We start from the raw sequence: 27031 nt of genomic DNA, 5'->3' as shown, positions 1-27031 counted from the left end.
GTGTCCAAAAACATGAGCATCAATCTTTGTATTTGAGAAACAATGTCACACGTCAACCAAGCTAGTGAACATGACCACTTGATCCTATTTGTCGCCTCTCATGACAAGCATGGGTTACTGAAGACCTGTTCTAACCTAGATGTTCTGTTGTGGTGTGGCCTCGCCTGGCAGTGCAGTGCGCTGTTTGTTGTTTAACATCATACTCAGCAGTTGAGTCTGGATCAGACAATCCAGTGATTAACATCATGAACATAATCTATGCAAATGGTATATGATGACATGTTAACTAAGTTGACAAGTTGAGCAAGACTACCTAATTCTGTTAGTCAGGATTCTGAAGGGTACTTGAATCTGTATCAGCACCTTTTCTCATACATGTTTTAACAGTTTCACAAAAACATTATATCCTTGTTTTAAGCGTAGGTTGTATATATGGGTACCAATCAGTATTTACTTACTAAACTACAGAAATTCAGAAGTGCTTTTTGAAACAGAGACACCAAAGGTATGTGCTTATGTATTTGCTTTGACATTTTTTACACAAATAACTTTGAATTTCCATCAGGAATTTGATATAGCATTTTTTATTTTCACACAATACTCAAGAAATTGTTTTGTCCCTAAATAGTCTGTTGCTAAGTTCACATCATGTTTCATTGGGCTGTATATATAGTAACTATTTAAGCACAAGTGATTTCACAACAGCAAACATGAAACGAAGAGAAGATTGCCTAGAAATAAAAATACTCTTAAAGACAAGAAAAAAAATCAAATAATTCTCTACATGAGAATACAATAATTCTTCCGAAATCAAATAAGCATCAACTTTGGTGAATCATGAAATGCCAAAAGTAGATACACTAGACTGATACAAAGAAATAATACTGAAGAAAGGTCTTCAAAAATCATATCATCATCATCAAATCAAAATCATCATCATCATCATCATCATCATCATCATCATCATCATCAAACATGAAACTTCTTCCAGATGTATGTAGACATATAACCCATAGTTCATATAGTGCAACAGGAAAGCCAAATTAAACTCATGAATGCAAATCTAACATACCGTTTAGAACTAGAAAAGACAGACCCCAAAACGCAGTCTGTAGTCAGGACTTGGCTAATCTATGGGTTACGCCTTCATCAAACTTATTTCTGGTGGTAAGAAAATGATATTGGATTGCATTGTGTGAATGAAAAAGAAAAAAACTGCTTTGTCAGTAAAGACAGGTTGAAGTTAAACATCATTAGACAAGATTATTTACCTTTTCAGTTCTAATTTGTTTTTGCTTGGCTCTGTATTATATGCACTGATTAAGGTGCTGGAAATAGCAAACAGCTGTGCCCACGTTTCCCTGCCATCTACCAGTGATTAAGTTAAAACATACCAATAATATGAAATGAATTCTGATTATTAATATTGGAAAAATACAGTATCTGATTTTACCAAGAGGAATATATTCTGCCATTGTGTCACTTGTATTGCTCTAAATGTCAAATGTTTACAATCACACCTAAGGTTACGTGACAGCACTTCTGTGCATTGCTTGATAGCTTTTAATATTGTATGGAACAATAATTAGGCTTGGTGTGATCACACTGTTTTCACTGCGAAAACAGTTTGTTGACATGTTGTCATCAGGTTACAATGAACATGACTTTTAGCAAAACAAAATATGTGTGTATCCATTATCTGTCAACAACACTCCATTTTGAGTAGACGCAATATGACAATAACTGATGTGAATAATACAGACGAAAGTTATAAATATTGGATGGAAACACATTTTAATTGTGGTAACATGAGCATTCTTCAACTGAACAAAGTAGATTGCAAACATAAGGCCAGATATGTTAGTATTACGAGATAGTGTAAACAACAGGATTAACTTGCGTAATTCAATATGAAGTTGTTTCCGATGACTGATCATGACAAAAATATGAGCAAAGGTTGGGGGGTCGGCTTATATATGGAACATACCATTTTGATACTGACTTTCAAGATCAAGTTAGGGGCCAGCTTGTCTATGACATTGGCTGATCTACAGTAATATACGGGACAATAAGTCTGAAGGTTAACATCACTTTTAGTACAGATGTACTGTAGAAATGATTTTGTTTCTAAAATAAAGACATATTACAGACAAAACAGTTTTTGAATAATATTCATAAAAGGAGTCTAGAGATTTTCTTCACTTTCAAACTGTAAAAATCTTGACTTGCCACATATTCTAGTCTTGCATGGGCTGGATTTGATATATTTGTTTAGAGTCTATATGGAAGACTAGAAGATGGCCTTGCAACTCGCAATAACAATTATTAGGCACAATCCCTTTCATCCCAACCACACGACATGCCTTGAAAATAACATACGTCAATATTTCTATTTTTGCTTTTAGTTAAATATACCACAGACTTACAAAAATGACTGTAATTGTAAGTATCCATGGGAATGTATCCAAAATGAGTTAGTGAGTATGGATTTACTCCATTTTTAGCAATATTCTAGCAATACTATGGTAGGAGATACCAGAAATGAGTTTTATGCACTGTACCCATGTAGGGAATTGAACCTGGATCTTTGATGTGACAAGTAAACACTTTAACCACTAGGCTACCCCACTGCCCCTATAAACACTGAAATAAAACAGTGCGCCTTTAGACAAATGGTCCTCAATGGAAAGGAACCTACCACAAAGCTTCTGTTACGTTGCACCGATAACAGCAGTGACCTAATGGCATTACTGAGGATTAATTCAGGTAAACAGGGTTTGGTATTTGTAACAGAAGCATGCGGAACTCCCATTATCATGACGGTAATACTTAATACGGATATATATCTTACGTATTTGTTCACAGGAAGAGCAGACAGAAAAATATGACATTCATCAGACACAAAACCTGATCTGTCTGCACGGATGTTAGATTTTCTTTCAGCTTCAATTGACCAACTGCCTCTTAACAAAATTGGTGCAGTTGAGGATTTAATGATGGTAAATACAGCATACTAATCTTTACCACTAATCATTATGCTGAATTCTATGTATGATTATCTTAGTGATCTGATATTAGGGTTTGACAATTGTTGTACAAAAGGGCCAGGGAATGGTGTTTATTGTATACATTGTATAATGGCTGCGTTCAAAATCTGAAGCGGCTCAAAGGTACTCTCACAAATAAATAATATACAGAGTCACTTGAGTTTGTATATAATAGAGTGGGTTTAGCAATATTCAAACAATATCATGACTGGGGACAGCAGAAATGGGAATTCATGGTGGGAATCAAACCTCATCTTTGGTGCAACAAGCAAAAGCTTTAACCACTAGGCCACCCAACTGCCCCTTTACAATTTGGTAATTATGCACTGTGCACTCAGTAACCTGGATAGTTATTCTTGAAACATTTGTAGCACCACCAATGTCTTAAACCCATTCTTAACACAATGGCTACAATCAAAGTTATGATTTTTTAGGCTATGAACATTTTGAGAATATAGGCTGTGGACCAACACATGAAAAATAACAAATCAGTGAACATGCTGAAAGAACTAATTTTAGATTTGTTGATTTTTCTGGAAAACATATCCTGGTAGGAACATCTGAATTCCAAAACACAATGGTTAAACCTAATGGTTAAAGTATTGTCTTGTCACGCTGAAGACCCATGTTCGATTCCCAACATGGGTACAATGTGTCAAGCCCATTTCTATTGTCTTCCACTGTGACATTTGCTGGAATATTGCTAAAAGGAGTGTTAAGCCGCACTCATTCAGTGATCACCATTATCAGTCACCTGTAGCACACTTAACAAACATTACTATCTCTGATTACATAAATCACCATACAACCTTTGTTGCAATTCATCCATAAAATGCTGTGTAATGAGACAGACGAACCACAAGATGAACTTGACATCCAGACATCACCACAACCAAAGGCAAGAACAGAGATGTGATTTGTCCTCTCACTCCAGCTGTGTAAGTCTAATCTCTTCTTGAGCTTAGTGGCTAGATATGTAAGTCCTGGACTAATCTCACTGGTGAAATCTGACCACTACAAAGTCAGGGGGCTCAAGCATGTGGTCCTAACGGGCAGGTAATCTGATACAATACATCACCACCAGGTGATTTAGGCACAAAGTAATGGAGGAATCACTTGATTCTGTTAATCCAGAGATCTACTTTCAGGTCTAACATTACCAGACATTAATCGACTTAAACATACAGGTCATATATTTAAGAGTGAATGAGTCAGTTGGTTCTACGCTGCTTTTAGCAATATTCCAGCAATATCATGGCAGGGGACACCAGAAATGGGTTCAACAAATTGTACCAATGTGAGGAATCAAACCTGGGTCTTCAATGTAATGAGCGACTGCTTTAACCCCTAGGCTACCCCACCAGCCCTAATATATTTATATTTAAGAAACACAGTTTGCTCTACCTCAATTTAGGATGGCAAATTTAATACTTACTAATGATTAAGGCACAAAACAAATTGAAAAAAACAACAACAACATGTTGTCAGTGAAACGTAACAATCCTAATTTAGGGTTTAGTGAGGTGCTGTCCTTTTGACATGTCTGTGACATCTTGTTTCATTACAAATGTTAAAAAGGCAGACAACAATGGCACAGTGACGTCATTTCAGTGTGCCATGATGCAAAAAGTGTACTTCCCTGTCATATAAAGGACTTTTGGCACCCATAATCTCTCAGCGAAGAATCTTAGTTATTTGGCAAATGATTCGTAATCATGATGCATTAAAGAGATTTTGCACTAAGTAAGGTCTGGGTGTTTTGGAAAATAATTCAGGTTTTCCCCAACCCACAAAAAATACAATTCAAGTGGACTGGTTTACTCATTAGTCACATCCAGACTGGATTATCCTAGGGCCCTTCTCTAAGGAGTCCCACAATCTCTGCTGAGTCAACCACAAAGAGTCCAATACAGCACGGCTCGATTGATAACTCACATTAGAAAACAGGATCACATAACACGAACCTTGAAAATCCCTGCACTGGTTGCAAGTGCATCTCAGGTGCCAATAAAAGATTCTGATATACACATTCAAGGCAATACAACAAACAGCACCATCATATTCTCAGGAACTTGTACTCCTTTATAAACTAGCACGGTCTCTCCGGTCTGAATCAGCGTCATAACTCAATGTACCAAAATCAAGGACTGAAATGTATGGGAACAAGAGCTTCGTCAAGGCAGCATCAACACTTTGGAACAAGCTTCCATCAAGTCTGAAAGAGGCTCCATCAATCAAAACCTTCAGAAAAGGTCTCAAAACACATTTCTTTGACAATACCTATGTTCAATGATGAGCTTACCTTGTGAAGTGCCTTTGAGTGATCTAGAAGTAGTTCCCATAGGGCGCTATAGAAATGTGGCATATTTTTATAATGTATAAATTACAAATCTTTTGTTAAGGGGAGTTATGTTTGTTTTGTTGTCAGACTTCCAAAACAGCAGATTGCTGATGTGATGTTAAGTATTAACTCACTCACAAAACAGCAGTGGGAGAAACTGCTTGTGGAGTGCATGTGTGGACAAAGATGGACATGACACCTGAAATAAAGTTCTGTAAGGTCATAAGTGGAAAATGGAATCTTTCAACAATTTTCTCATGAAATAAATGGAGAGGAAATTGTACAGGAAGATCAGGAAAACAACAAACATAAAAACTGTCATATTTACTGCAACTGTTTCTTTCACTAAGAGGACACTGGGATAGGTTTATGATTGATTAACATTAATAATTCATGTAAAAATAATAAATACTTTTCAGGCTGTTAAGTTCTGCATGTTGCTAAATCAATCACAATAACAAGAATCCAATCACTGAACATCAATATCACGTTCAGTGGATACCTTGCCCCATCTGCCTGGCTGCCTTTGATCTCAAGATAATTGTATCTGACAAAAGGAAGAACACAGGTGTGTTTGTACACCTGATTTGTAATCAGAGATAGTGGGTGGGTTTTGTTTGCTGTTTATAGCTACACCCAGCAATATTTCAGCTTTCATCCAGCAGTCTGTAAATAATCAAGTCTAGATGATTGTGCAGTCTTGCTACAATGCATCAGGTAAATCAACAAGTATCATCACACACTGTTGTCAGTTGCAGGTTAGAAACATTGGGTGATGAATACCAGTCCTAACATGGATCTGAGTGAGTGAGTGAGTGAGTGAGTGAGTGAGTGAGTGAGTGAGTGAGTGAGTTGAATGCTAGCATGCGTGCCTGAGCGAGGTGCCACTGCTGATGTAATGAGTCATAACATAAACAGATATGTAATCCATGAACGCAAAGTTATAACATTAAAAAAAATAAAAATATACAAAAATATATAAAAATGTACTACAAAACAAACTGAGCTAAAAACATTTCTAAATTCAAAGAGCTGAAGCAATCCAGTCTTGCCAAAATTTCCTAGACTAGGTAGGACTCCTGTATAATTTCTCTGGGAAACAGACAAGATTTAACAGTGTTTTGAAAAAGAACATTCCCCTCTCTTGCCCTTTAACTGAAGTGACAGGCAAGCCCAATCAAGTCGGTTCAGACATGTCTTATTAAAACCTGACACATACTGAAAAAAAAAAAAAAAAGAAAAGAAAAAGAAAATGAGAACAACAGTCAGAATGATCTGGGACTTGAACCCAAACTCTTTGGATCCTGATTCAGCCAAGGGACATAGTTCTGAATTTCAATGCTGCAGATGGCAAGGTCGTGTGAAGCCATGGAGAATAAGCAAACACTTATAAAATCTTTTTTTCAGGGATATATTTCTAAACATTTTATCAAATATTACTATTATTCTTTGAAAATTAATCATGATTCTTTACTGCTCTACCTAACGCAGTGGATAGCATTGCGGTCAAATCATGATACCAAATATCTAGCTTTGATTCCCCACATATGTACAATGAATGAATCCCATTTCTGGTGTCCTCTGTGATGATATTTTGAGAATATTGCTAAAAGTGATATTTTATAACTCATACACTTACAGTTAGCGTTGTTTCAAGGCTCTACTGAATACTAAGACCATGGATGTATAGTGCTTTTATCTTTAACGATTAATTTTATTTAGCTTTTTTTTAGCAGAAAATTTAATTGAAACTATGAATTATTACCTAAGAGACTTGTGCAAGTTCAATTTACAACAAGCCAATATGGTAAAACAGTTACTTCAATCTGACAAATTCAAATGAAGTCCAATCACAGGATTTTATAAGCTCTGTAAATGTTTTTCACTGACCGCTTGATTAACAAAATATTACATAACATTCTCATAAAGTTTAGACTAGGGTTTCTTGATGTGGGACAGCTGCTGTGAATAAACACCGTAGCAAATAATTTGGCACTGTATCACAAACTAGCCAGTTTACTCAGGGAGTGTATTAATACACAGTTTCTACGAATATTTTAGTGTATGCAAATACATCTCAAATATTCCTCAGAGAATGACAATATATGAAAAAGTGATTATTATCTTCGTGTGTTTGCACCTCGTAAAAATAATATTTTACAGCAAGACTCAAACAACAGATGTTTTATTTACAAAACCATAACAGTTGGCTTTGAGATATGATGTGGACAATTTAAACACTGGAAACTTTCTAACAGACTGTAAAATTAAGATTCTGTACTTTTGTCTCACTTCATAATGACTGTTATCAAAATCTAAAGCAGATATTTCTGTTTACAAAGAAATTCAGTAATTAAGTGCAAAAATACAATGAAAGGCCTTAAATTCTTATAGTTTAACAGCTATTCTATAGTTCTGTGTCTCCAAAATATAGTAGTCTTTCTAACAGCATTAGAACTGCTTTATTTTCTCCACTCTTTCTGAAATGCCACAGATCTAAGTGAAGCAAGTCCATATTTCTTTAGGTTTGGGGGTCTGTTGTTATCAACTGCAAAAACTACCTCGCTATCTCCATGGGGCTCCTTTTCAGTTTGGGGTGCTGGGATAGCCTATTGGTTAAAGCATTGGCTCTTCACACTGATGACCCGGGTTCGAATCCCCACATGGGTACAATGTGTGATGCCCATTTCTGGTGTCCCCGGCATGATGTTGCTGAAATATTGGTAAAAAAGTGTAAAATTCAGTCAATCAGTCGGTCCCTTTCACTTTAGAAGGAAACATTTGTGTTTGTTATGTTATATATATATTCATGGGTGTTGGTGTTGGTCCAGAAATAATATGACCTTGGGATCAGTAACATCTGGTGCTACATAATTAGTATGAATTTTGCACAAATATACATTGAAACCATCCAGTGCTAAGTAAAAAAAAAAATATATAATTTATGGAACCTCCCAACTTTACACCAATAGCAGGGTAAGGAATTGACACTAATGTCAAAAAATAAGTTAACAACAGTAGAACATGTTCTTCACACTCAGCTTTTCTGATAAGCACCAATGATAGGTTAAAGGTTTCTACCAATCACATCAACACTTGACAGTAACTCCCTTCCCTATCTCTGTCTCCCTCCTTTGCTCTCTGCACCAAGCTCCATTTCCCCCTTCCCCCAAGCCAAGTGCAAGCAACAGGGCGCAGGTAGTCTGGGTCATCAAGTGCTGAGTACATGTGGACAGCTTCAGACATGGATTTCTCACCCTACTGGAAAAAAATTCAAATTCTCAAATGTCACGGTGGAGGAATAGCAGAGAACAGCTAAACCTCTTGTTTAAATCATTAAAAATACTGGACTGGTTTGCTTGATTCAGATTGTTTTCCCTACAGCCAAACCTCCTTGCTGTAAAGTCTTAATGATGCTAATAGGGTCATTGTCAGCACAGGTACTACAGAAATGTACCCCAGGTACTCTAAACAAACTCAAAATACAGAAATCTACCTCAGGGTGAATCCATTCAGTTTTTTGCTGTTTTCTTGGTTAGAAATGTCATACTGTTGTATTAGATTTGTTTTATTGTGTTTTACGAGCATAGTAAGATAGAAACAAGCATACACAGCAAAAATATTCTGCTTTGCATAATATATGACTTATAAACAGCTGAACCGGAACTAGAACGGAACGTACTTAATATCTTGTAGTACCTGTGCCGACAATGACCCCTTCAGCCTAAACGAAGCAGGTCAAGACTTCCTCAGGTACCAATCTTACTGGGGCTCCTTTTCAATTTATATGAAATATATTTTACTCTAAAAATGATATATATTCAGAGAATAAGAATGAGTCTAGATTTCTCTTCCACCCAGCCCTTTCTGCAATGCTGAACCCATATCAAGCTGATCTCCCACCCTACTGGGGTTCCTTATCAATTTAAAGAGAATGATATCTTTCAGTTAGAATTATATATATTCAGAAACTTAACATTAGCCTAGTTTGCTGTGTTAAGACAGAAGCTTCACAGGTCTAACAATGTAGAAATATAATCAAGGCAAATTTGGGATTCAAACCAGCATCACATGTTTGCTGCATATCCAAAGGGAGAGAATTCAGATTTAGATGACAAATAGCTGACGGATGACAGGTACACATGACTGAACAATGTAATGAAACCAGAATCATGCTCAATGTGAAATTAAAAAATACAAAGTCATTGATGTAATGGAATTCTACAACCCTTTGCTACTCAGAAAACAATTTCTAGGAGCACTCTCAAAGTAAGCCCTCAAGGTCACGCGTGGAGCACAACATCCTAATCACATTACATCATTCCAGCTTTTGTCAGGGAGTCTCCGTGTACAGTGTCCGTGACTTTCCCTAAGTCAACATCTTCACTGGGATTACAATTCTACATCACACCTCACCATTCATAGGCCATGTTCGTCAAACAGTGACATACAGGTTCATCCTTCAGGGCTCAGGGTCCAGTCTGGTCACATCCATCCGCAACTGACATCTTCAAGGTGCAGCTATTGTTGAAGTGACCAGATAACTCGTCCTGGATTGTCCAACTGGTCATTTAATCCCTCCACATGGTCATAGAATTCACAAACCTCGAAAATTTTATGCATGCTTTGGACTGACTTGGTTCTGATTGGATTATGAGATCAGAGGGTGATTCTGTTGTGAGAAGTGGAATGGCCATTCTCTTGCTGGATTAATGGCACAGAACTCTGCACATGCCTTGAAACTGAAACCTCTGATTGGAATCTCTACTGCAAACATTCCAGAAATTAGACATTAGATCCACCAATTCCATCATTGTCCCATTTGAGGAGTGACAGATCTTCAGTATGAGATTCTTTGGACCTACCATCATTTTGGCGGTTAGAAGGGAGGGGAGAGAAGTTAACATTTTCATGAGACAGATAGTAAGTAAACTGATCATAAAAACAAAATCAACATACAGGTCTGTGTTAATGACTATTTTGGTTGAAATGCATTTGCTTTTCCATCTCTAGCAGTGGACAAACAAAAGGTAACATGTTACCTTAAAACATCTCTCCCTCCATGCTACGACTTAGTAAAAATTATATTTCCATGTCCTTTTGTCTCAGTGACACAACAGGGTAAATCCATAATCCAGGATGAACGTTTACAACAAAACTCATGAATTTACCTGAAAACATCCCTGTCATTGACAACTTCCCTCCTGACAGATTATCAAGGACGGCTAGTAAACCTTTTTAAATTATATTTAAATCACAATATGGAATTACTTCTTTTAAATTTTAAATAAAATATTCCTGCTTCATCCTGAAAATATTTAATGCATTTAATAAACAAATTCACTTCAGTACCCGTCATATCACTTTATGATGTTTTTATAACAGACAAAGCATTACTACGAAACAAAGTGTCAGTCATGTTAGCATTCCTTTACATATTTGTAGCAGTATGCACATTTTGTGAGTACCATGTTGAACACTGACTCATAAAACTCAGATTTACAAGATACAGATATCAGTCTCAATTGAGTCACTTATATCCATGGCAACCCATTTGTATGATTTTCAAGAACTATAACATAGGGTAATTTCCTCGTAACAGCAACTACATAATCTTCGCCTGTCATCATGGGAAATATCAAACCGTATTATCATCGCCATGGCAATGGTCAAATTCCAGCTCTGTGTCAACGAGCCCCAGATGGGCAATGAAAGAGAAAATGGCCGCCAAACAAAATCCATCTTAATTCAACCAATGTCTCAAAATTAAATGGCCTGGAGACATAAACGTCAATCACGATTACTGTCATCAAACAAAAATATTCGACACGTCCAATTAAAATGCCCTTTCCTGAAGCTGTAAATACAGTCTTAATGGTACTTGTATCTCATAAGCTGAACACATGCCATGCAATTATTATACAGAGCGAGGATTTGGTTTAACACCACAGTGTGCAGAATATCACTTATATCATGGAATGTCAGCCAGATGATGAAGGGAAGGCCAAAATGATGCCCAAGGGAAATAACTCTGCAAGTCTGAAAATGACAAAATATTCAAAGTTTGTGGTCTAGTCTACCATTTGTCTGACTTCCAATTTTGTCGACGTGGTAGTGGCTGGGCAGGTTAGGTGGCTCACTCTGGGTTTAAATCCTGGATGGGACTCACCCCAAGAAAATTACTAGAATCTGTACTTTGCTGAGAAGGTGTTACTAAATCCCAAATATAACATACGTTGAATCACAGCCCTTGATTATTTCTCCAAGATTACATATTGTTGGCTTTGGAGATGCCAGCCTCTACAATTTTATCGTCACTACAAATTTAAGCCTGAAACTATGCCAAAACAATTGCAGTAGAAATTCTACAAAATTTGAAGAAAATTTATTAAACTTTGTATATAGACAAAAACATATACCTTCGTCAACTAAGTAAAGACAAGAGGAAATGTAATGCTGATCATTTGGAAATCTGCTGCTGGAGGTACTAGTATGTGACATTAAAGCTTCACTCTTGATTAATGTCATATTATATACTGAACTACAAAAGAAAGGTCGCACTTTTCAAAGTCATGTTACTCACACCTGATGTGGAATTTGAAAGGTTGACTCACAGTTTATGCTATTGTAACATTACAAATATGGCATTGACCATTCATAACACATCATTTTAAAGAAATGAGATTTCTGAGTAGGATTCAAACTCATACCCTTTCCGTGAACATGGTAATGCTCTCGAACGCAACTTTCTGAAAAGCACGATGCACGTGCAAATCCCTGGTCTAGTGGGTATAAAAAGGACCCCAAACCATCATCCTGTCATTCGATTCCTGATCACTGTCAACATGCCACGTTTGACTCGAAATCAGAGGGAACAAGCCATTGGACGTCTTCACGCTGGTCAACGTCCACGTGTCATTGCCAACGACTTCAACTGTAGTGTTCGGACAGTCGAGAGACTGCGGGAGCGGTACCATGCAACCAACAGCACTAACGATCGTCAGCGCAGTTCCCAGGGTAACAACAGCATGTTATCTTCATCGGGAGCACTTGCAGGACCGCTTCCGCACAGCGACAGAATCGGCTCGAGCGACTGTTGGAACCCACAACAGACCCATTTCTGCAGCAACAGTTCGTCGTCGGCTGAGAACTTTCAACCTGGCCTGTCGACGTCCTGCTCAGGGTCCTGTCCTGACAGTTCGACATCGTCGGGAACGTCGTCTGTGGGCCCAACAACATCGGAACTGGCGCTATCAGCAGTGGAGGACTGTCATCTTTTCAGACGAGAGTCGTTACTGCATATCCGTGGCAGATGGCAGAGCTAGAGTTTGGAGAAGGAGGGGTGAACGGTACATTGATGCATGTCTTATGGGGAGGGACTCGTGGGGAGGACCAAGCATCATGGTTTGGGGTGGCATTGGACTGAACCACAAACTTGGACCCCAGGTCTTCCAGAATATTGGTCCATGTCGCGGAAATGGAGTGACTGCTGTCCGTTACATCGATCAAGTGTTAAGACCCCACGTTGTGCCACATTTCGCCCGTCATCCAAACCATGTGTTTCAACAGGATAATGCACGTGCTCACACAGCCTGGATAACGAGGGACTTCTTCCAACAGCACAACATCCACACATTGCCCTGGCCTGCTCTAAGTCCAGATCTGAACCCAAATGAGCACCTATGGGATGAAATTCAGAGAAGGATGAATGACCTTCGACCAAGGCCAACAACTGCTGCAGAACTCACGGCAGGTTTTTTTAGAGTGTGGAATGCTATCCCCATGGCCTTCATCAACCACTTGATACACTCCATGTATAGGCATTGCATGGCAGTTATCAACGCAAATGGTGGCCACACACGCTACTGACTTCAACCCTGAATGTCAAGGACATGACCTCATCATGTGGCACCATGTGTTGTCAGACTTGTTTCTGGAGTACTTGTTAATCAACAGGACAAAACAGTTCCTTCAATTTCAACTTTAAATAAGAAATATGTTTCCACATAAATAAAGCAGTTTGCAATACATACATGTACGACGTTTCTTTTGTAGTTCAGTGTATTTCTCAGACTCCGTAATGATTTAAGCATTTAGTTGACTACTAATTCTGTGGTGAAGCTATCTATTTTGATCCTTGACACTACTATCGGCAACACATTGGGCTTGGCATCTCTGGACGTATAGCTTGGAGCACTGCACACATTAAAAGCCAGCCAAGAAATACTAGTGAATCTGCATTACCTGTTCCTTAACAGTTTTTCTTATTCATGTTTTACATGAACACAGCTTGTAATACAATAATGAATAAAAGCAGTTGTAAATCAATTAAATTGCATTGTGATCTGCACATTATGATACTGTACTGTATTTTTTGCACTGTCGCATCAATAATAAACAGTTGTAAAAAGATACATGTAGTTGATGCACAGGAGGAAGGGAATAACACAATGACTGGCTGGCAAGTCTGTGTCAGTTGGGTATCAATGTTGAAACATCACCTCAGAGGACATATTTACCAGAACTCACATGACACATAATCATAAAACACATGCAGGACTCACCATCGCACACAACACACACACATCACATACCACACTCACATGATATTGACTACAAACTCGAGCTCGCACAACACACACTTAACACACACCATGCACGTATCAAAAAACTACACACACACATAACATGTACATATCACACATTCACAAAATAACTCTCACACAGAATACAAAACATGCAAACATCACAAAGCAAAAAACATGACACATATAAGTTCCCCTACTTTTTTAAAGAGTATATATATATATTGGCCACACATTCACACGATACACACTTCCATCTACCATATGACACACATATATGATGCACATAGCACACACATACACACATGTAGAGACTCACACAACCCACACATATCAAAGGGCATGCACTCACATGACACTCAGACACACACAACAGTCACAGATATACTCTCACAGACACACTTTAAATAAACAACATTCAGCTACAACTTTCAGACATATTCAACAGTAGGACACAACACTCACATGCACACACAACACATGCACACGCACAACACTCAAAGACACACAAGCACCACACTCAAAATACACAAACAACACTCACAGACACTCATAGGCATACACAATGCTCTCGACACACATACAGACACTAACACAACGTGCACGCATATGCACGATCATGCACATCACTATCAAAGTGCAATAACGTCCACACAACATAAAACCTTATTCTACCTCTACTGCAACATGAAAACATACAATCTCCCTGATTCCAAATGAAGTGTTAATGAACTACATTAAACAACATACAAATACAGTAAATCTTACCATAGTATCCTAGCAAACACAGCAGAGGTTTTCAGACAGTAGGAAAACACTTTTATCTTTTGTTCTGACACTGCAAGGGTTGAATTTCGACAGACACAAATCTCAAGCAACTAACTAAGCTGTTCATTTGTTGCTGCTGAAACTTGATGAAGAATTGACGTCTGATACGCTATGCATCATTCTAAAAACATTCAGCAAATGTTTAAATTCAAGATATGTCTGTTTGCTGATGCAACAAGAAACTTGTTTGCTAGCAAGATACTTATTTACAATTTTATGGACAACTTAATGTGTGAATGTGTCAAATTTGAAACTGCTCCCAAGATAAGCAGCCAGGCTATTCTTGAAACAGCAGGCCATCAGGCTGGGTAGATATTTCTTGAAATCACAACCTTTCAAATTTAGGAGAGGTTCTGTTATATCTGGCTGAGTACCACTGCAATAGATACAGTCTTTGTCAACAATAAGGCTCACCTAACATGACATGTACCACTCAAAATAAGTTAAAGAAGATGTTACGGATGATCTAGAGTTAATTTAAAGGGGTCATTGGTGGCACAGCTGGAACAAGTAGACAGGAATGTACCCAAAACGAAGTCAAAATACAGACATGTACCCAGTACCCTAAACAACAGATGAGTGCATATTTCTCAACTTAAAACTGAAATCGCTTCATGTTAGAATCAGTGTAGGAAATAAACCAAACAGTCAGAACAACATCATGGTTTGTACCTTCAAAATGTTACAGGGCCAAAATAGATTTAATCAGACCAGACAATCCAATGAAAATAACTCAAATTTCAGTTACAATGAAAAATTTAATGAACAAGAGACAATTTGCAGAACTCCACGCATTGATAGGTGTTGCTGTTTAAATGTTAATAGGTCAAAGTGCTTTGAGCTTGTGATAATACAGTTTGTTTTCAAACAAAATATTTGTCACTGTATATGCTGGGTTCATATAAACTGGAATCAAATACATCTCATCCAACAGTGTGACTGTTCCCCTGAAGACAACGGTGACAATTGTGGCTTGGACTAGAGAATCTTTGTCATATCAGCATAAAGAGTGAGTGAGTTTAGTTTTACGCCACACTCAGCAATAATCCAGCCATATGGCGGTTGTCTGTAGTTAACTGAGTCTGGACCAGACAATCCAGTGACCAACAACATGAGCATCGATCTGCACAACTGGGAACCGATGACATGTGTTAACCAAGTCAGTGAGCCTGACCACCCGATCCCGTTAGTTGCCTTTTATGACAAGCATAGTCACCTTTTATGGCAAGCATGGGTTGCTGAAAGTCAGCATAAAGAAATATCTGGAGCTCTTTAAGATTTTTTTAATAGCATATATTTCAATCTGTTGGTTTGAAAAATGTAATAGAAGACAATATTTAGTAGAAAGATTAACTGTGATCCTAAACAGTGATCACATATATTTGAATCTTTTCTCCTCAACCAAACAAAAACACATCCTTGTTAAATTTAGATGAGTCCTCATTAGCACGAAGTCACTCTCATTATCAAATTATCTCTTAATTCAACATTCAGAATGTTCATCCAACAAGCGTATCCCATGTTACGACTTCATCAATCGACTTCCTGTTTATTCCATCAAAGGACATTCACTACACACTAACAAGATGGCATCTTCCTCAGGGACACAAACTTAGTCAAATAATTAAATATTCGGATTTAATTCAGGAGTCTTTAACCAAACACGGCATGCTGCATCCCTTTTGACCATGACCTTAATTAGCATGCGACACATGCCTAACCATGGACGGAGGTCAGCTGTTTCCTTGACCAGTTGTTAGGAAAACCCAATTAATACAAAGTCTGCCAGTCTTTCTATCTTCAAGGAGATGGACGATCCATTATTCCCTGAATGCATTCATTTAAGCTTCCAGTGAGGGACAGGATTTAGGCTGGGACAAAAGATGGGGTCATTTGTTGTCTCGATGGGGTCAATTCAATATGATCATTGCCAGAAGAATTTCAATAGATCAGCTAAATTTTCGTTTTGACAGTGGGTGAATCATACTGCTGTTTAATTTGCAACAGACCTTGTAATCTCCTTATGGCTCTCATGGTCTGGTCGTGAAAGGAACCACAGTAATTGACAAGCAGGGAAGGGGGGTGCTCATCTGAAGAGAAAATATTTTTTATCTTGATTAGTTTTCTAATAGGAATTTGATTATGTTTTCCTCAGAGAGCATTGTCATGTTTGTTGCTGATAAGCCAAAGTGAGTGAGACATAGAGAGAGAGAGAAAGGCAGGGAGAGGGTTAGAGAGAGAAAGAGAGAGAGAGAGAGAGAGAGAGAGAGAGAGAGAGAGAGAGAGAGAGAGAGAGAGAGAGAGAGAGGAGGTTTCATTTTGATGAGTGTCTGGTCTAAGATGATACTGGTCTCAGCATCGAACTCAGTTCTTCGTCATGGTTGACTGACGCTTTCACCACTAAATTATCCCGCAATTCCAGCAATAGCCCTGCAGGGGGCACCAGAAATAAACTTTGCATATTGTACCTATGTGGGGAATCAAGCCCTGGTCTTCAGTCTGATGAGTGATCACTTTAACCACCATGTGAAAACCACAAGCATGGGTAGGATGATGTCAAGCAAAGAATCATTATAAAGTACAAAAATGGGATTCAAACTTACAATCTTTGAATTCTGGCATGACAAAGGCTGAACTAGGCCACCTTTGTCTATGCATGTCAATCAGATCTGAAATGTGACAGCTCAGATATCACAGGTCTTGTGATGACTCACACAAACTAACAGTCCCATGTTATTATGAATATATCAAAACTTGTTATCTCCACATACAACAAAATTGCTGACATGTACTAAAAATGTACCTCTTTCAACTTTTCCATTCTGTCAAAATCCACAAAATCCAGAGCCATTCATATGTATGAGAATCACATTCCAACAAGAGATGCAATTAATCTTTACACGTTATGAATATTTAACAGTAATACAAACACAGTACACTGGGATTTCAGCCAATTAAGTCCGCCTGAATATTTTTAACTTTTAAAGCACCATGAAGGTCTGAAATTTGATGTGAATAAACCACTGGGTAAATTATTAGTGTAAACATTTCAAGGATGAAATTACATCCAAACTGCGGGGAACTTATACACCTTTGTTTAGTGCATAGTTGTGGAGAGTTATTATAAACAATGAACAAGGTAATTCATAACCCTGCCTGATTCCAGTCATTCATTATTATGGGTAAACAGCTGTATCTGCAGATCTAACTTTGTTATGAAATTGTTATGAGTTGTGAGTGCAGGTTCTGTATGTATGTTATATGACAGATTTGGGAGAGCTTAGGATAACAGTTCCAGGTTAAGCTTTATAATATATGATGATGATGATGATGATGATGATGATGATGACGATGATGATGATGATGATGATGATGATAAATACAAGGGTCTGTTTGGAACTTACTGCTGATACTGAAAACACATGACCTATAACATTGATCCATACATAGGACAACCTACACAACTTGTTCAGATGACAAGGTCATACATGAAACCTGGAAGTATTGCCCTACAAACACAAAATTATTAAATACGTTTGAAAAATAAAAATATAATCAAACACTTTTTCATCCATCTATGTTTGAATTTAAATGTATAGAAGATACAATTACCTTTCTCAACACTTTGTTTAATAATATATCATATTAAAATTTACCCTAATTTAAGAAAATATCACTATAATGAGTACAAACCTGTTACCATAAAAACCTTTACACATAATTTTTCATATAAATTTATCAACAACTCAAAAGTTCATATTTCTCCCAAATGTTACAATGATATCATTTAATACCTGTTGATTAAAACAAAGACGCAAAAGGATCTTGTTTCATATTATTTCTCCATTTAAGAACAAGGCATACTTTGTTACTAAAACCAGAATTACACTGACTATTGACACAGGTGATGCATACTCATCACTGTCTGCAGATCACATCCTGCAAGATGCAACCACACCCAACATCCAATCATGTCTGACCTAACATCTGAGCCAATAAATGTCACTTTATCACAGTAAATCATTGCCTTTTTATCATTAGGACCATTAGATTTATTTATAAGCATCTTCATTCTTAATCTTGTAGACATAATTTCCTATTCAAACTAACAATTGAAGGCATATTCACATTATATACATTATGTACCATATGGATGTGAATATAAAGACAAATTAACTTGTAACAATAGATGGAAATTTCTTAGATAAATGCAGAGGAAAGCTACTTCAACAAGCACTGGGTCACGATGATAGAGGTGTGCACTCAAAAAAAGAACAAAACCTATTCAAACAGGTTTCTGCTTCTGGCAATATGGCAGACAGGTATCAAATTACAAAGAACAAATGCGATCTTCTGAAAATACAAAAATGTTGCTGATGAGAATGAACTGTGTCAATACTCAAAAGAAGCAGAATTTTCTGAACTTTCAAATGAATTGTCACATGAGAACCTTCCGTCTGACAATCTGACATCATATCTCACAAAGCAGTATAAAGAATGTTGGCATATACATGTACATCACAGAACACCTGTGAAATGATCAAACCTGCAGTGCTCAGAGGTGCTGATGAAGTATCCTGGGAACAATACCGGAATATTTAATCAATAGAAGATCCAGGTGTGGTAACAGAGACTGCTCTAGGCAGTCGACGTTTCGCACATTTCACAACATGGACTGACTCACACTCTCTTCTACCACACTTGAAGAGATCAATAACATCAGAGAGACATAGCCATGACAAATAACTTCACTTGATCACTGTAAAAAACATGTTCTGTCATTGCTATCAGCAAATTGGTATTCTGTTAATTTTTCCCAGATCAGAAAAGAATCCAGTGTTTGCAAAGAATATCAACATGTGTGGTTGTTGTATGGTGACAGAATCACTGACTTGACTGAACGTATGCAGTAAAAGCATGTAACACAAAACGCTTTTCACCATAATATAAATATGCACTTGTCTTGATTAAAAGGTATTGAATGAATTGACATTGGAAGAGGATACCCAATCTGATATCAGAAAGAATGAATCATCTCACAGAATGCAATTAAGAAAAGTCAATACTTTTAAAACAATACTTATTATTACTTACCTTTGCATAGTCCTTAAAATAACCTCATGAAATATAGACCTGTTGCTCATACAATGCTCTATGCTTAAGACCACTTCCCATTTTGTAAACATTCTCTTCCTCAAAACATTACCCATGATGCCCACCATCTATTTCCTGGAGCTCTATATCAAGGCTCCATCAATCATGGTCAAAGATCTATTGAATATGGTCAAGGCTCTATTCAGTATGGCTGAGGCTCTATACAGATTATTCTAGAATGTTAAAGGTTCTATGCTTATCCCCACTTTGCCTTAAACTCTGGAGTTCCTGCTCAAGGCGTTGCCAATGGGACAAATATCTCTTCCCCAAAACATGTTCAATACCAAGCTCTGTGTGACATTAGATAATGTATGTTTCTTCACAGCACATTAGTCAACCACCATTCATGAAATTCAGTCTATGCTCAATGGTGAAGACTCCATGCTTTCAGATAAAAGATCTGTGGTGATGTCCATGGACCAATCATCTAGTCTTCTGGTCAAACCCAGTTCTTAAACACACTGTTATGGAGACTATGTGCCCTACGATGAAGGGCTATGTGTTCAGGGTTCTCTGATGCTTATCCTGAGAGCAATCTCTTCTCTCCAACACCATGACCAGTGAAACCAAGGGAATCAAACTCTACGATCAAGACTCTATGACCTATGAAGAAGACTCTATGCTCAAAGTTCCACAGTGTTGTCCCAGGAACAATAATCTCCTCCTAACAACACCTTGACCATTCCTCAAACTCGAGGTTCAAGACATTCTGCTCAAAGATGAAGACTCTATGCTCAAAAGGTTAATGGTGTTGTACCAGGACCAATGATATTTTCTTCATAACATCTGACCATCCCTCAAATATAGGGTTCAAGACATTCTGGTCAATGATGAAGGCTTTATGCTCTATGATGAAGGCTTTATGCTTTATGATGATGGATTTATGCTCAAAGGTCAATGTTGTTGTCCAAGGAAGAATAACCTCTTCTTCACAGCAGCCTGACTGTGGAAACCCCATTCCTCAAACCTAAAGTACAAGGCACTCGGATGATTACAACACTATTCTCAAGGCTCTGAGCACTATGATGAAGGCTCTATGCCCATTAATAGAGACTCTATGCTCAAAGCTCCACTGTGTTGTCCCAGGAAGACCTTGTTTCAGAAATTTTATTCTCAGGGTTCTTTCAAGTGCTACAGGTAACACTGTGTGGAAACAACAATATTTATGCCTGCAGCTATCTCAGCAGTGAGCAGAGATGTGAACCTGCCTGCACGTTGCCTGGCTGAGTCCTGGAGAGCTGCCACAACTAAAACACTGAACTACACCACTCCACACCAGCCTGTGCAACATGATCTGTTGAGCCAGCTGGTGTTAGTGATTCATAAATACTTACCTGGCAATCTTTTAACCCATTTACGTCAAACATGCACCAGTGTTTATTTTCAATACTGAACTGAATGCTCCTGTTTGGGCAATCATCCGTTTCTTCACAGAGGATGCTAAATGATGCAGATGATATATGACAGCGACAAAAATGACACACATAGGACAAAAGTATGAAACCATTTTTCATACATGTTTTTAAATACAAACATTACAAGACAATATGACACTGATGAACAGGCATTTTGTCAACCAAAAGAAAACCCATATGTTTAATCCCAGCTGAAGATACTGTCCTCTGAAAGTGAAGTTTGTACAACTTTTATGGTTGTTTCAATGAGTGATTCATGTGTAGTGAAGGTGTACAGAGTTATCTCCCTTGATAATTCTTCAGGCGGACACTACACGCCTAGAAAATAAGGCTGGAATATTTAGACAATAGTTTGAAGCTGGTGAAAAACATGCAGTGTTTCACCAAATGTGCAAAGATGTTTGTGTAAAGTATATTGTCAGTTAAAATTCAAATGTTTCAAATAAAAATTTTACAAAGACAAGAGACACTTATGTGTAGACACTCATGAATGAACACTTGTGTTGTCAGATGCATGTTATGCAAAAGATTGAAATTTATGGAAAGAATATAAAATAACACACACTTAAAAAAACATATAGACACAGGTTGCTTGGTGGGGTGAAAAAAAAATCACAAAGGGATGTTCCACATCCTTTGCTCTCTGGATCCATCTCTGGGCATATGAAAGGAAGAATATTAGCACACACAAAGCAAACAATCCTTTACATTTTGTCAACCGTGCATTTTCAAACTTCTTCGTCTCATTTGGCCCGATTCTGCCTTAACTGGGACTGTCCCATAATATATGCCACACAAAAGAAGTTGAGAAACACTTGGTTCTTTCACCTGCTATAGTTAACCATACATAACATGTATGTGAAAGAATCGAATGTTCTTCAGATTCTTTTGTGACAATCATTTGATACTTGACTGACTGGGATTTGGGATTCTATTGGAGTCAGAGAATATTTTCCGCCAACACTTTATTTTTCAGCTAACAAATTTTCTCTGAAGGAGTTAAATAATTTTGTGGCTCAAACCACCCAAAACATCTATAAGATAATTTAAGGAGAAAATGACCCAAAACTAGATGACCACCTGGTTTGGTATAAAAAATGTGAAAGGGTAAGAATTGTTCAAAGGCAGCGTGCGTTAAGTCACGTGATCCACCAACATCCAGGTAGGCAGACAAAGGCAGCATGAGGCAATGAGAGTTTAGTCACATGTTCCACCTACCTCCTCCCCCTCTGACCGGTATCCTATGGCATGTGGGTCATTCTTCGATGCCGTCACAGTGTGGCGCCTTGGTACCTGTCTGCGACCATGGTGACCCGTGTGACTGCCCTGACGGTTTTTGGCGGTCACATACACCATCTCTCTTTGGATGCTGTTGCGTTCTTCTGCCGGTGCAGACATGGTGGTCTCGGCACCAGGGGAGCGGTCTTGATGAACATATTGCTCTGGGGGTGGAAGTGACCGAAGTTCCGCCCCAAGCAGGTTGCTGGAATCGGTGTTCTCCTTCTCCTGAATACTCCGACTGGCTGATGGCACTGGAATGCAGAAAGTAGAAATTACTAAGCATGATTATCAACTAAAACTGTTCATGAAATGTGATGAATAACATTAAGTAGGATAATGAAGAACTCCAGTGAAGATCAACAGTTTTTAAAGTGGGTAAGTGAGGGAGTGAATGAGTGAATGAGTGAGTATCTGGAGATATAAAGTTTGTCATATACAGATTTGTCAATCTGTAGTGAGTGAGTGAGTTTTAGTTTTACGCCGCTTTTAGCAATATTCCAGCAATATCATGGCGGGGGACACCAGCAATGGGCTTCACACATTGTATCCATGTGGGGAATCGAACCCGGGTCTTCGGCGTGACGAGCGAACACTTAAACCACTAGGCTACCCCACCGCCCTGAAATAATCTGTAGACTTCAATATGAATATGTACCAGATGCATGGCAATGATCAGAAGTTCCCAAGCAAAATGCCAGCAAGATCCCAGCAGCCTCTAATCATGGATTGGCCAGACCAAAGGTTGATAGCATGAACAACAATCCAAGTTGTTAAAGTACTGAACCTACACCTGATCCTCTTTAGTGACCTCTTACAGCAAGCATGCAGAAGTAGTATTCTTCCACTGAAGCCATACAAGATGTCCTCCAGTGATTGATTTGTTCCCACAAGAATCTATTGTTCATCAACCCTACATTCTGATTGCACTAAAAACTGTAAATATTTTATAACTGAGAGAAAGAACTTGTGGAAAATTTTTCAAAAAGGAACTGAATAGGTGCCATTGGTATGCAATACGATGGTATGTCTGGTATCTTATGAGAAATGTGTGTAAGAGAAAAAACGACAGAAGGATTGAGTAGTTGTCTCCCTTGGAAGCCTTTTCTACACCAGTCAGTCCCTTTCCAGTATATGACAATTTTGTTACGTTCCCAGCAACTAATGTTTGAAGATGTCATTACTGAAAATGTTAGCCATTTGACATGCTATTTTGACAATTAACATTTGTTGCACAAGATTAGGATTAAAGAAAAAAAAAAAAAAAACCCACCAAATTAACTTCTTTAATGGGCATTCTATTGACCCACCAAATTAAATAAAGTAATTGTAGTTGACATGAAACAGGATTTCAAACTGACAAACAGGGCTCTTTAACTGATAAAATATATTCATTATTATGACTGTCATCACTTGTAAACATACCAATCAGTAGGTTCAACTCCATGCATGGTTGAAAAGACCCAACACAGTAAGGAGCTGTGACATGAAGCTGCAGTAGTGTCAAATACTCCACTATTGGCTGTGACTGTGAGAAGCTCAGATTGGCAACCACACTACTAAATGGTCCCCTACAAATGGTCCATCACTGTGACAAGCTTCTCTTATATAAAGCTATTTTAAAATTTGAATATACTCTAACTTCTATGCATTCACAATCCATATTACACATAGTGTTCTTTGAATCTTCCTGGACATTGTAATGTCGTCTGCCCTAAATATGATCACAAAAATACCAAAAGCTTGTCCACCCTTAATCCATATTAAACAAAATTTGAATCATTTCTAAACAAAATGTCAGAGAGAAAACAGTTCTCTCCCCATTGTTTATTCTGCTTGTTTTAGGATGGTCATATTTATCATTCATTGTGCAAACTTTGAGTAAACAGACAGGCCTTTTTATTGTCTTTCTGCAAGCCATTACTTAAGACCTTAATCATCATGTGCACCCATTACATACAGATCAGGCAATAAAACAAGCTCTTGAGTAAATAAATGTAGACTGTCCATGCATAATAGATCCACAGAACACGCCAGAGTGACTGTGGACATGGTGCTGTTTTCTTCAGTGGGTTAAGTGTTAGAACACAACATAAAATCTCTTGCAGTAAATACTACTGCTACATTTTGGCCTCATAAAGGTGATGAGTTTGAAAGTTGGGATAGTTAAGAACACAACATAAATTTTCTCTCAGTACGTTCTAACTGCTACATTTTCTTTCTCACATGAAGATGATGGGTCCACAAGTTATTTAAAGGCCTCACCGTTAAAAGACTAGGAAAAAATCTCTCACAGTAAGTACTAATTGCTACATTACTTAAGTTCCATATGAAGGTGATAGGTGAAGAAGTCTTTTAAAGGCCTAATTGTTAGAAGACAAAAAGTCTCTTACAATAAGTACTTATTGATACATTTTGGTGATGACGGGCTGATGAGTACTATAGTTGTCTAAATGCTAAAACAGTCAGAAAAATATCTTTCAGTATATACTATGTACTACATTTTGTCCACATGAACACTTGTCATAACTGTCCAGGGTCAGTATTTATTAAATAGGACTTCAGTCATAGTATTTTAATGTGATGTTTTACTCAATGTTACAAAGTGTCTGCGCTGTTGTTTCTACATAGTTGTGTTACCGGAGGGTGTCCAGTTGTCTCCCTTGATGCACAAGAAAGAATTTGTTTGTTTGCTGTTCAACGGTGCACTCAGTAATATCCCAGGTATGACGGTGGTTTGTAAATAACTCAATCTTGACCAGACAATCCAGTGATCAACATCGTGGGCATTAATCTATGCAACTGGGATACAAGAACAATGTCAGTGTCAGCTTGAAACTGCACTGCAGGTGTACTTCAGCTGTACTCAAACTATACTGAGAACAAAGAGAACAAAGAATTTGCAAGATTTGGAATAAAGATATAAAGATAAGAATTATTTTACTTTTGAACAAGACCAGAACAGTGAGATCCCAGACCCTGATCCCAAATACACGGAAACCCCACCTGCCAGTCAATTTTCATTAATTTAAAAAGAAGCAGTCAGTTATGCTGTAGAGTGACTGTCTATAATGAATGTTTGGTTTCTCGTTTCGGACAGGACATTTTACAAACAAACCAGGTAAGTCAACACAAGATTGACTCACTTATCTGCCCGAAGCTATCATCTACCACTGACCATGTGAAGCGCAGCGCAAGTATCCACGTGTTTTGATGTGAGACATGTGTAGGCCTATCTGACACTGTGTGAATTGTAATTGTAAACGGCCATGCTGTTTTGGAAGTGATTTTAACCAAGAAGTGTGTATTGTCGCTACCATTTCAACAATGAATGACTGAAATCCAGATATCCAGATATACAGTTATCCATATGATTTACACAAAAACAAATGTGTTCGGACATGCTTGGTAGATATGAAGATGATCTCCAGATTACAGATTAACTACAATGTACAACTGACAAATTTCCCCATTGCACAAACTCAGGTTCACGACGACAATCATAGTTCATGATGACAATCACTGGATTTAGTGACAAAATTCATTTTAATTTTCTCCTTTCATGCTTAAAAATTGTGGTCACCATAAGCGTTCAGCACAATTTCCCCTTAGTATCTTGAGTAGTACCCTCATTAGCATTGAGCATTTACTTTCCAATAAGGGCCATGTATGGCATTACTTAACCGTCCACGATGTTGTTCAGTCGTTCTTATATTCTACAGCTGGTAGGTAACATCTTGGACCTATGAAATAATATCATACAAATTATACAAATCCCATATCCTCTCTGAACCAGCTTATGAAATACACTTGCGTTAATTAACAAACTGAATGATAAGTGCAAAAGCTTCATTCTATGAAAATGTACCTAAAAATCTTTTTATTTTGAAGATCACACAGAATTCTGTCTTGGAGTCAGCCTTCTCCAGGGAACAGGGATTAGGAACTCTTTTACCATTCCTTGGGTTCAAAGAGTTCTTGGAGTAATCTATTTTCAGGGAATTTCTATTAATGTTTTATTACACCAGGACATTGGCGCCATGATGGTCAGTTGTAATAATCATCAAATGGTGGCATTCTTACATGCCTGACTTTGATAAATACGACATTCAGGAATTCAATCTTGCATCATTCTTTCATCTCCAGACAAAATGTCAAAGTTACTTTTTAATCACATTACATGTTCATAAAAAAAACTCCCATTCACAGGGTGAGTGAGAGATCTGGGTTTAATTCTCCTTTGAACAATATTCCTATTACATGACGGTGTGTTCATTTTATAGATGTTGTTGGAAAGTTGAAGGTGATGCAGGGTTTAGACCTTTACCTCAAGGAGAGGCATGGTGCTGGCAAACATAGAAAAATGAGATAATTGGGGCAAAC

The 27031-nt window shown here is 37.8% G+C and overlaps 1 protein-coding gene across 14 annotated transcripts in view; it reads right to left on the bottom strand.

The window, feature by feature from the left end:
• LOC137256363 (coiled-coil domain-containing protein AGAP005037-like) overlaps nucleotides 1-27031 on the bottom strand; it is a 240659-nt gene that overhangs the window by 85114 nt on the left and 128514 nt on the right. For all 14 annotated transcript variants that reach the window (XM_067794154.1, XM_067794160.1, XM_067794165.1 and 11 more), the window contains exon 2: nucleotides 22589-22902. In XM_067794154.1, the coding sequence (XP_067650255.1) occupies nucleotides 22589-22902 (314 nt within the window). The remainder of the gene's footprint in view (nucleotides 1-22588; nucleotides 22903-27031) is intronic.

The sequence above is a fragment of the Haliotis asinina genome, chromosome 11, assembly GCF_037392515.1.
Source record: "Haliotis asinina isolate JCU_RB_2024 chromosome 11, JCU_Hal_asi_v2, whole genome shotgun sequence".
NCBI lineage: Eukaryota > Metazoa > Mollusca > Gastropoda > Lepetellida > Haliotidae > Haliotis > Haliotis asinina.
The sequence above is the reverse complement of the archived record's forward strand: the minus strand, read 5'-3'. Positions and strand labels throughout refer to the sequence as shown.